We start from the raw sequence: 12,648 nt of genomic DNA on the forward strand, positions 1-12,648 counted from the left end.
GAAATAGTAACAAAGCTTGAATATGAAAATCACTTCAAAACATAACTTTACCTTCTCGATTACAGGCAAAAGTGGTGTAAAGAGTATTTGCTGAAGGCTTGTGTCATTCCCAGAGCAAACTAGAGTGCCCCACAACTGAGAGTCTATAGAGCTGTATGTTGACATCCAAGCCCAGGGAGCAGAAAGTTCTCTGCAGCTAGTGTGACCTTCTAGAACCTGTATGAAAAAAATAGGGGACATCCAATTTGGCAAATTAAGTCTTTAATGCAAACTATATTAATGATTTTTTTTAACCCACCTTGGCCATTGTTTGCACAATAGACTCCATGCCATGTTCAGCCCAGGCCTTAGCAAATGTCTCATTCTGCATTAGAGAAAGGAAGACCTCCTGGACATACTTGGCATCCCCCAGGACCACATCACTGAATTCTGTGAAACAGATAATGATAATAAAAAATGTGGCTAGCACTGGAAATTGTTTACAAATCATAATTCTCTGCACATGCTGATACATACGTAGCTGTGCTTCCATTGCAACTCTTGCCACCTGCATGGATGAATGGCCACCCAACATTAAAGTCTGAATGTATTCCCAGCCTGGCATCCCTTGTAGAAAATTAAATGCTGTACTACCTAATCCGAAGATTCTGTATTGGGGTTGGGGGGGGGGGGGGGGGGGGTAGAGCGATAAATAGGTTGGATTTTAGGTTCAACTTTAAAAACAGATTTTTTTTTTCATTCAGATGTCTGATGAACCAGCAGGAAGTGGCAGTGAGAATAAAATGTTTTTAACAACTAAAGTTGTTCAAGAACCTTGTTACGTTTTTATGACAAAACGTATAGGCTGTAGATTTTCACGCTAAACCAGCAGTAACATGCAACTGCACTGTGTTTGTTTGTTTGTTTAATGCCATGCCGTGCCAGCTTCTGTTGCCAAACCATATCAGTTTTTTCAAATCTATTTCTGCTAAAAAAAAAAACAATTGCTCCATGTAGGTGCTCTATGCTATTCAAGCACAAAGTCATCTCTCACTTCATCAAACCAGATTCTGCTGATGCCAACATAGACAGATTGCGTGACATGCACTCACCCTCAAAAAACAACCACAACTATGCAAGTAGAAACCGGTTATATACTTTCATGGTTTATCACTTGACTCACACCCACATGAAATATGGATCCTGAAGTAAAACTGACTATTTGTTATAGAAAAACAGATCAATTACATTACTGCATCTAACTCCATCTAAACAGATGCAAAGTAGTTCACATACAATTGTTCCCCTAAGCTCTGTGGCTGAGCGTCACTGCTGCGATTCAACCTGCTGTGTTTGAGAAGAGCGTCCATGCTCGATGGAGAGACTAGGCCCAGCAAGCTCTCAAACACCTCCTTAGTGAAGGTCAGGTCTGCAGAGGCAGAGGTCTGACTCCAAGCCAACAGCACCTGCGGTGGGCAGCACATGCAGGCATGAGACATGAAAATGTTATTGGTCTGGGCATTTACAATATTAAAACATCATGCAAAATTGAAATTAATGCAAAAGACATAATGTAATAAGAAGTGGGTTTGTAACAAATATATATTTAAAAAAAATTTATTTCAAGCAACTTTACAGGAAGTTATTCGGTCAAAAAAAGTAGGTCAACTAGCCTCAAAACGTGCATGCATTATTTTTTTAATCACCCTAAATCAATATGATTAATTGACAGTCCTACTAAATACTCAGCATGGCATTTGTCATATGAACATATCACATGCCTTTTGAATGCAAAATCATGGTGATAGGATAATTGTTGTGGAGTCTCCTCTGAGGTTAGGGGAATATCTAATTGGGGCTCCCTGTAGGCTTGCTCCATATACATACTTTTTATGCAATCAGTCTCAGCGCGGCTAGCATGGTGTTTTGTATTAAGACTGAGCTGGTTTCCTATGTAACATCCATAGCTGATGTTTGTGTGTTTTCCAAAAGATAGCAGGTAAGTTGGAGGAACCACAATTGAGAATTTCTCACCCTACAACAGGTTATATTTTAGGTTATAAAGCAGATATTAATAGATACTGATATGTATCTGAGAAATTTACCTGTTCAACAATCTTCCACGTATTTATCCCTTGAAATATCTGGCCCACTTCCCAACTCCAACAATAGGAGGCGAGAATGTTTTGGTCACATAAAAAGGTACGAAAGTCTTCCTCGTTTAGCAGCACAAGAATCTGAGAAGGACACAATATATGTGAGTGTGAATGATTGTGTAGTAATTTGTGTGCGTTATATATATATATATATAGGTATATAAACTCCTAATCTTCGAACAAAGTAAAACAGTCCGACATCAAATACTTCCCTACTATATAGCACGCGAAAAAAAACGGTAGGCGAAATGTCCCCGGATGACCTACTACTTCCAGCGGGATTCTGAAGTGTGCATTCGATGCACACTTTACTATCCCATGAGGCCACTGGAGAAGATTAATGAATGGAGGTAAAGCAACACAACTGACGCTGGTGGGTCACATGATAATGACAACATGGCGAATGTAGTACGTCTGGGTTACATTCATTCTACGCATTCATACCATATAGAACATACTTTTTTAACGATCTAGAAGTAAGTTTAAATTCAAATGTAGTATAACTACTCAGACAGTGCGATTTAGGACACACTGTTGGTCTCTCCCAAAACAAAAAATAAATAAATTTAGCAGAAATTTGACTTATGTGACCACATCTTTAGAGTATAATGTTGTTCCTAGCCAAGCAACATGTTAACGCCCAATTCTACTCAAACTGAAACACAAACTGAATAAAGATTTTTGCAAAATTGTCAACTTGTAAAAAAAGTGAAAAATCCATAAAATATTGAGAATAAATACTAAAAAGTCATACAATAACGTCTCAGATTACGTATGTAACCCTGGTTCCCTGAGAGGGAACCAGACGCTGCGTTGAGACGCGGTGGGAACGCTCTGCGTGATTGCGTCTGAAAGCACGTGTATAATCAGTCCAATGGAAGAGCGAGACGTCATAGGCGGGTGACGTCATAGACCAGGAAGCTATAAAACACCCCTGAAAACAGACCGCGACAGCTTCTGATAAGCCTGAAGCAAGTCGAGCAGGGCATGCAGGAAGTATGGCAGGAGAATGCAGCGTCTCGTTCCCTCTCAGGGAACCAGGGTTACATACGTAACCTGAGACGTTCCCTTTCAAGGGAACTTGATCTGCGTTGAGACGCGTGGGAACCCCATACCCACTACGCCATAATGAGAAATGCCCGTTCTGTGTGAAGGTCTTGCGCACACTAAGAAGCAAGCAACCTAGCCCTGGGAGTGGAGAGGTCTAAGTCGTAGAATCGGACAAATGTATGTGGTGAGGACCAGCCTGCCGCATTACAAATATCCTGAAGGGAAACACCCGAAATTAAAGCCTTAGAGGCAGCCATACTCCTTGTAGAATAGGCCCGAACAGCCATAGGTGAAGGCTGTCCAGCCACTTCATAAGCAAGTGAGATAGCCTCAACTACCCACTTGCTCATTACCTGTCCCGAAGCAGGGCAACCTTTCTTGGTTGAACTGAAGCAGACAAATAACTGCTCTGATCTACGCCACAGCTCTGTGAACGTAGGCAATTAAAGCCCTAACGGGACATAACAGATTGAGACTTTTCTGATCTGGGGTATTAAAAGGTGGAGGGCAAAAAGCCTGCAGCAACATTAGTGGGGACCTTAGGAATGTAACCCGGCCTAGAAATTAAAAATTCTTTCACCATACCAGGTGCAAATTCCAAACATGAAGGAGCTACCGACAGGGCTTGCAGATCTCCAATTCTCTTGATGGAAGAAATAGCAAGTAAAAATAAAGTTTTTAGTGTAAGGAACTTCTCTGAAACCTCTTCAATAGGCTCGAAGGGAGCCAAGGCCAGACCCTCAAGTACAATGGACATATCCCAAGCCGGTGCTCTAGAGTGCAGTGCAGGCCTCAGCCTCAATGTACCACGGAGAAAACGAATAATAAGAGGATCTCTCCCAAGAGAAGAAGCCCCCCGAGGGATGCGATAAGCAGATATAGCCGCTACGTACACCTTTAAGGTGGAGGGAGATAAACCAGCAGAGAAACGGTCTTGAAAAAATCGAGAACTGTAACAACCGGGCAGTTAACAGGATTTAAAAAACGTTCTCCACGCCATGTAGAGAACAGTTTCCATTTCAATGTATATAGTTTTCTCCAGGGGTGTGAAGTAACGAATTACAAATACTCACGTTACTGCAATTAAATAGTTTTTTTTCAGAAATTGTACTTTTTTGAGTAGTTTAAAAATTGTGTAATTTTACTTTACTTGAGTACATTTTAAGTGATGTATCGGTACTTTTTCTCCGCTATTTTCCTTCTGTTTGTGGTCGTTACTCGTTACATGCTTATTTTAGCCTAATTTTATTTTATTTTTATCCATCAACGATTGGATTGAGTAATCGGATCGTGACTGTCATCAAATCAAATTAAGCATAGAAAACTTTAACCGCCTATTCCTGCTGTTACTCGTGACTGCTGTGAAGTGCATTCTTCCCGCATCAATTCAATCCAGATATCAGCGTCTTCCTCTAATATGCTAAGGTACATTTCACATTTCTGCTTAATATGATATTTATATAGGCTGGCCTGTCTACATGGCCTAACATTTGGTCTGAGGTTGGGGGTATTGCGTGACGAGTTCATAATGCGGTTAATTCCCGCTCCCATTTACTTCACAATCACATTATTCGCGTCACGATCTGTGCACTGCCGCGTCTCGCGCTCGCCATGCTGCCAGATTCAGAATCAGTGCACTCTATGAACCACGGCGTTAACTTGAACTGCATTTCTGTCAGTCTGTAACTAAAGTTACAGCTCGTTAATAAACAACGTTTTTTGATTGATCCATTATACAATCCGTCTTGGCAAGTGCACTTGCGCAAAAACATTTTTCATGTTGAAATTTTGTTTTTTTGTGTGTGGATGCTGCTGATAAAACAGCTTTGCAAAAGAGACATGCGTGTGTGTTTGTGTGTGTGTGTGTGTGTGTGTGTGTGTGTGTGTGTTTGTTTGTTTCTTTTGTAAAAGTTTCCTGGATATAACTTCCCTATTTAATGCACAATTTTCCTTACAAATTGTAATATCAGCAGCATTACAATGTGAGTAAATGTAGCCGTGTAAAATGTAAGGGATGATGCCACCCTTCTAGAACAATGTGCATTTACATTTAAATTGTAACATATTTAATAGCATGGAATTAAAGTGTGTAATTAGTGTTAGCTCACTATCTTAGCCTTTTTCAGTGCATTAGGTGAGGTAATCTGATAATATTAGTGATTCTCATTTATCAAACTAACATTTATCACTAACATTGGTACCGTTTTGGACAGAAATGAGGTATTTTTTAATCTCTCTATTTAACCCAACTCATCAAATCATATGAGTTTCTAAAGGTTTTTGAATTCTTTGCACAGTTATGAATATTGATATTTTATGTGCAACAATAGCATACTCAGGCCTAGTTTCTTTTCGCCTAATTTTAAATGCTTTTCCCCCCAAAAAATAATATGATTTAAATGGTGATGAGTGTACTGATTTGATGCATTTAAAAAAGATGGATGATAGATATTCTTCAATCCTTCTGACACAGAAATCTATTTTTTTTAAATTTATAAATTGTAGTGCACAGTGTTTATTATAAGGGGTAGAATCCGCAGCTCAGTACTCACTACTCACTACTCATGAGTACTTTTAAATAAGCTACTTTTTTACTCTTACTCAAGTAGTTTTTTGGACAAGTACTTTTTACTCTACTCACACTAAATTTTTTGGAATGTAATGGTACTTTTACTTGAGTATGTTTTTTCAGTACTCTTTCCACCACTGGTTTTCTCATGGAAGGAGCTCTGGACTGAAGGATGGTCTCAACGACTTCAGTCGAGAGACCGGATTCTATGAGCTGGGCCCCCTCAGCGGCCAAGCTTACAGTTTCCACAACTCCGGGTGAGGGTGAAATATCGTGCCCCCCGTTTGGGATAGCAAGTCCCTTCTGATAGGAATCTCCATTGGAGAGCTGTCCAGAAGGGACACTAGGTCCGTGAACCACACTCGGGCCGGCCAGTGCGGTGCTACTAATAATAGATGAGCCCCTTCCTGGCGAACCCTCTCCAGAACTCCCGGGAGCATTGATATCGGGGGGAATGCGTACAGGTGTAGCCTCTGCCACACCTGTACCATAGCGTCCAGTCCGAGAGGAGCTGGATATGTGAGGGAGAACCATAGCGGACAATGGGTTGTATCGTATGATGCGAAAAGATCAACCTGAGCTTGACCAAAGTTCTCCCGTAGGTGCTCGACCACCTCAGGGTGAAGTCTCCATTCCCCGGGCCTCAGCCCCTGCCTCAACAGGATATCTGCTCTGATATACGAGACCATCAGTGTGTTGTCCGGACCCTCCGCCGAGCGACCACTGATGATCACTCCCGGCTTGTGAGGGAAGCATCCGTCGATAGCATTATGCGTCGACAAGAAGCCCCCAACACTGGGCCTGGGCGAGGAACCAAGGTTCTTCCGCAGGACCGAGGCACGTAGGCATAGCCGCGTGACCTTGATCATGCGAAAACGGATTTCTCCTCTGAGAAAACCCCTTGGTCCTGAGCCACCACTGCAGGGGTCTCATGTACAGAAGGCCAAAAGTAATTACGTTGGACGCAGCTGCTATGAGACCCATCAGTCTGAAACTGTTTCACAGTGAGTGACTGGCCTAGATAAACCCATATTACACCTAGAAAAGTGGTCCTCTGAGCTGGGAGGAGCACACTCTTCTTGGCGTTGAGTGGCAACCCCAACCATCTTTGAATGAGACAGAACGACATCTCGATGCCGAACTGCCATATGCTCAGATTGAGCTAGGATCAACCAATCGTCGATATGATATAATATGCGAATGCCCTGGAGTCTCAGAGGAGCCAGAGCTGCATCCACGCATATTCTAAAGGTGCGGGGTGATAACCTAGGCCGAATGGAAGAACCCGATACTGGTATGCTTTGCCCCTGCAAGAAAACCTCAGGAACCTCCTGTGATGAGGATGGATAGACAGGTAAGCGTCCTTTAAGTCTATTGTGACAAACCAGTCCTCGGACTGAATCTGTGACACAATCATATTTAGCGTAAGCATACTCTGAACTTGAGATTCTGAAACCTGCTGTTTAATTGACGCAGGTCTAGAGTAGGATGCAACCCCTCATCCTCTTTCGGAAATAATGAAGTAATGGATGTAAAACCCTGACTGTCTGCTGGGAGGAGGAACCCCTTCTACAGCTCATTTTGCAGAAGTGTCAGTACTTCCAGGTCCATAACCAAAGCCTGCTCGGGGTACACCACAGTGGGGAGGACCCCTAGAAATCTGGACGGACGAGAACCGAACTGAATTCTGAACCCTTTTCTATAGTGTGCAGGACCCACTGAGAAATATGTGGCAGTAGTTTCCACGCTGCCTGAAATTCTACAGGGGAACCAGTCTCTCAAGACTGGCCTCTGGATTTGGTTGAACAGTCACTACGGTGCCCTGAAGCGGCGAACCGGCAAGGAACAACCGAACTGACCGTTCTACGACCCTCCTCAGAGGATTGTATGGGGACGCTGACACCTCGGTGCCCTGAACTGCGAACCGGCAGGGAACAACCGAACTGGCAGCGCTGCGACCCTCCTCAGAGAGTCGCACCCCAGAGGGCGCCGAGGAGAAAGAATTTCTCAAAACCGTCCCTACCCCGGAGGAGCCCTCAGAAGCCTGATAGCCTCGTTTATTTATTTAGTTATTTATGTTTTGCGACTTCTTGTCTAAGCTTTATTAGAGATGACGACAGTCCTCAGATCTTGCCCACCTCTAACTAGCTTAGTTCCTACGACCCTCCTCGGAGGATCGTTTGAAAAAGCAGGCACCTCGGCACCCTGAAAGTCGCACCCCAGAGGGCGCCGAGGAGAAACGAAAAAAACGTTCTCAAAACCGCCCCTACCACGGTGGGGACCACCCTTAGAAGCCTGATAGCCTAAGCATCAGGTCTTCTTTGTACTCTGTGCTGCGAGGAGCTTAGTAGGCCGAGACTGCTCCCACCCAGCAGTCTCAGGAACATTAGATTGGTGAGGAAGAAACCTCTGGAACGCCGCTGACAGGTTTATTTCTTAGTTTTCTTGAAAGCGGAGCGTCCAGAAGAACAGAGATATTTTTATCTTTATTTTTCTTTATTTTTATATCAGAAAAACTTAACACTCCGTGGCCACCAGCAGGAAAACAACCAAACTGGCAGCGCTGCGACCCTCATCAGAGAATCGCCCCCCAGAGGACGCAGAAGAAAACGATTTCTCGAAACCGTCCCTCCCCGGTAACGTTTATCTGTCTTTGCACGACACAATTCTCGAATAGCGTCAGTGCTGACATCCTCTCATTCATCCATGTCCTTATATACTTTACCCACCAGCACTGCCTAATAAAATGTATTTATTATTAAAGATGGCTGGTGGGTAACATCGGGGTTAAAAATGATGGCGCCGACTTGGGAGAGAGAAAGCTCGCAAGCGTCTCTTTAACCCAAGGCATATCATGATACATAATACCCATGACATTACTATAGTTAGACGTTTGGGTATTAAACACATAAAATAGAATCCGGTTTATTCCACGATCTCGACACCTCAGTGTGGAGATAGGGAAAAAACAGTAGTCCCCGACGAGGAGGCTGAGATACAGAGTTTTCCTGTTTTTTTAGATATATTTCATCTAATAAACTCTTCTTATTTTCACTCTCATAATGTTCAGCTGTCCAGTAAATATTTAACTAGCAATAGCACTAGATAAAACCTCCTTTTAAAAGCTCCTCTTTATTCAACAGAGTTATGAGCTGACTATTTATTGAAATCTCAAAATCTGCCTTTTCTTAATTTTTTTATTTGCTTTGTTCACTTTTTCTTAACAAAACACTAACGATACCAATTCCTCGGAACTGGAAATCGCAGCACACTGGATCTGGCAGGTGAAAGCTGAGATAGGGCAGGGCCCGTCCCAACCCCCGCTGTCAGATCCGTTTGCGAACCCCAAAATGCGAGTCGCCGCCGTGCCTCGGCAGCGCGAACCAAACCGTCCTCCTCGAAGAACGCCCGGCGGGAGCGGAGCGTCCTCATGGACAGCTTCTCGCAATGCTCACAGTCAGCTCCCTCCAGAACTGACTGTGGCATGCTTCACTCCCACAAAAAGCTGATGTGTGTGTCCCCACCCATGATATAACGTGGGCAGGGAACAACACAAAGTTCCTTGCTCTCTTTTGCCATAATATATATATATATATATATATATATATATATATATATATATATATATATATATATATATTCATATTATTGAAACTTGACAGACAACAATAATTATGACAAGGACAAAATACACAGATCGCTTGCTGAAGGCGCAGAAGCTGTCACGGTCTGTTTTCAGGGGTGCTTTATAGCTTCCTGGTCTATGACGTCACCCGCCTATGATGTCTCGATCTTCCATTGGACTGATTATACATGTGCTTCACGACGCAATCACGCAGAGCGTTCCCACCGCGTCTCAACGCAGCTCGAGTTCCCTTGAAAGGGAACTAAATGCATGAATCAAGTTTAATGTTAGAGGATCATGTTGTTGTTAAATTAGCAACATGCTAACATCAAATTCTCCTGAAATCAGCTGAAATATAAAATAAATAAGGAAGGTAAATATCACATGTGAACAGAATATTTGTAATGTGTCTATTTAATAAATATAAAATGCTTACTAAGAAATTAGCCTTAGTGTTTACATTAAAAATTGTATTTTAATCTCTGTCATTTTCACCACAGAATAATACGCACATCATTTGAGATGTGGTGGACATGTTCATAACTTTTAAAGGAAACATAAGGCAGACAATTCTCTTTGATACACGCCTATACACTGGATGTAGTTAGTGCACAAATTAAACATTAGTAAGAGAGTGAAAAAGTGTTCTATTGAATTTATTTCCACAGGGCTCTATGTCCATAAGCATTCATTTTTGAACAAAGAACCGGCATTGAGAACCCAAGAGAGACCTACCTTGTCTAGAGGGATCTGGGTTTGGTTGATAAGGTCCTTTATGTCTGAGCTGAGTACAACAATGCTGCTTGGGCTCATAACATCACTCAGTTTGACTTTCACATCTATATAAAACAAGAAAAATATGTGATTGCACTTTTGACCAACACGTGAAAGTTCTTGTGCGAGTATGCACGCAGGCAGCTTTCTAAAGCACTTGAAAGTTGAACGTCAATCCACATTTTGGGGAAAATGCTGGTTAACATACCAGAGACTTTGCAAAATATTTGAAAATATATGACTGTTTTCAAAAAGGTTTCCTGAACACTCCTGCCAATAGTCAAACAACCAAGCCCGAAACTCATACCTTTGGTCGAAATCAACCTATGAATGGATCTCATAATGCATATCTGTGCATATTAAACAGGGATCAAAATAATAAGTTCTCAAAATAATAAAACCCGTTATACTACAGGGCTGTTGAATGCTTGATTTTGATTGGTTGAGAACGTTCTAAGGTGTGCAATTATTTTCAGGGAAACGCACGGCTAACGTAGGAAGTGGAAGGTCTTAACCGCATTACAGTTCCATATCACTTCGCGTAGTTAACTGTAATAACGGAAAATAGGATACAATTCATAACAAGAAAAAACATGCAGACCATGCGCTTGATCTGAAATTTTCGATGTCTAACTTCACAATCATTGGAAACATAAAGTTTAATTTTAATAAACAAAGTATATAGCCCTATAGGCTATAGTCAATAAAAAATTTAACTGAATAGGCCTATATAAACAAATTGATAGTCCTGCTGCACAGGTTTTCGTAATTATTGCAGATAATAGGCTATAACAAATAAATAATTATTGATAGGCCTATAGCCTACTTGTTAATAGGACTTTGTGTTTCATTTACTACTGTCAATATTAGGAAAAAAAACTGAATTGAATTAATTAATAAATAAGCACATGTCTTTCTCTCTCTCTCTCTCTCTCTCTCTCTCTCTAATAACTGCATTAATAACTGCAAAAGGCCGGGGACACACTTATTGTAAGGCCAGTTATGAATGTAATTTGATACTTTGTTATGATTGATCATGCCCAAACAAGTGTTCAGCGCGTTCAGTCTGTGTTTAAAATCTGCTGCAGTCGATGGAAACAGAATTTTTCAGCCAGTCGTTAAGTATGTCCAGCATTATTCTGCTATCAGTGGCTCAAACCTCCGTTACTAACTCTAAAATGATGTTTTGGAATTAGCAACGGAGGCGTGGGATTAGATGCGCAATAAATTAGTCCTACATACAAGAGCGTTTTAATGACAAAAACTTTACAAACGTCTTGAAATACATCATTTGAACAATGTTTCGATGTGTGATAACTGTAGTATAAGCGGAATAATTGACAACAGCCCGTTGAATTATTAGAAAAATAATGCACACCGAGGTGTAACGGCCACTCCGCTTCGCGTCGTGACCGCATTACCACCTCGGGTATGCATTATTTTTCTAATAATTCAACGGGCTGTCGTCAATTATTCCTTACTTAAAAACTCCACTTAGCTCTCTTCTATGACAACATAATTGTAATGTGATAAAAAAAAGTAGGATATTCACTTTCATTTAAGGAGAGAACATTGTTTTTTTTTTTTTACTGGTCAATTTTGAGTCTTCTTTCAGACTTGTGCTGAAAAAAAGTCCAAAATACACATTTAGGTATTTATTTTACAACAGTTTGAGTGTGTAGATTTCGCCTAAATTCATCAAAAGTTGGCGTTCTCCGCAATCGCTGTCTGCACCACACACACAGCTAGAAAGCTCTCTCCTTTGCAATGCTGTCGGATCCAAATATGGTCATTTCCTGTTTATTAGCAACCAATTGTAGGAAACTGTCTGGTCAGACTGGTCAATTTAGCTAAAACGGAATTATTAATTAATTTATAGGGAATCTTAAAAGAATCACTTAAACGACTCACAAATGACTCGTCCAGCGTTCATTTGAACGGGCAGTAACTATCAGCTCTAAAACGGATAATATCCAAACTATAGTGAAACACTATTTATTAGCAAGGTTACTTAGATCAGCAGTTTAAGACATTAAATCTGTAACCACATAACACAAGACAAGTATCTTTAAAATATAAACAAGACTTTATTGATTATTCTAAAACATAAAACTAATATCTAACACAAACCCATGCACACACAGATTCATACGAGTTACAGAAAGAAAGAGAGTGAGGAAAGAAAATGAGTTCAAGAGTGAGATAGTGAAATCCCAAGTTCTCTTACGAGAGGTTCTCTCGTATTGCGTAAGCTAGCTTACGCTACGGGTAAAGTCATCTTTGCTCAAGATATTGAAGCTAAAAATTATCCTTAATTTTGTATTTATTGTCAACGCAGTGCAGCGGCCAGCAGACCTAGAGCAGGCCATCTTGCGTGCTCATTGGCTGCCCTGCGGCAACTGCTGCAGTCTACCACTGAGCCTCCCGCGTGACGTCACGTCCAATGAGGGCGCTTGTTGCCCTTACGCGTCATAGCCCGGTAAAATGGGGGTGGC

The 12,648-nt window shown here is 41.5% G+C and overlaps 1 protein-coding gene across 1 annotated transcript in view; it reads right to left on the bottom strand.

Moving 5' to 3' along the window:
* abca12 (ATP-binding cassette, sub-family A (ABC1), member 12) overlaps nucleotides 1-12,648 on the bottom strand; it is a 90,272-nt gene that overhangs the window by 60,637 nt on the left and 16,987 nt on the right. Inside the window, exons 10-15 of the mRNA XM_077215687.1 lie at nucleotides 10,115-10,218; nucleotides 2,085-2,216; nucleotides 1,276-1,445; nucleotides 517-647; nucleotides 299-429; nucleotides 52-216 (exon numbers count right to left, since the gene is read on the bottom strand). Coding sequence (XP_077071802.1) covers nucleotides 52-216; nucleotides 299-429; nucleotides 517-647; nucleotides 1,276-1,445; nucleotides 2,085-2,216; nucleotides 10,115-10,218 — 833 coding nt within the window. The remainder of the gene's footprint in view (nucleotides 1-51; nucleotides 217-298; nucleotides 430-516; nucleotides 648-1,275; nucleotides 1,446-2,084; nucleotides 2,217-10,114; nucleotides 10,219-12,648) is intronic.

This window comes from Siphateles boraxobius, unplaced genomic scaffold, assembly GCF_051911475.1.
Source record: "Siphateles boraxobius isolate OS27281-9 unplaced genomic scaffold, OSU_SipBor_1 7, whole genome shotgun sequence".
NCBI classification, from domain to species: Eukaryota; Metazoa; Chordata; class Actinopteri; order Cypriniformes; family Leuciscidae; genus Siphateles; species Siphateles boraxobius.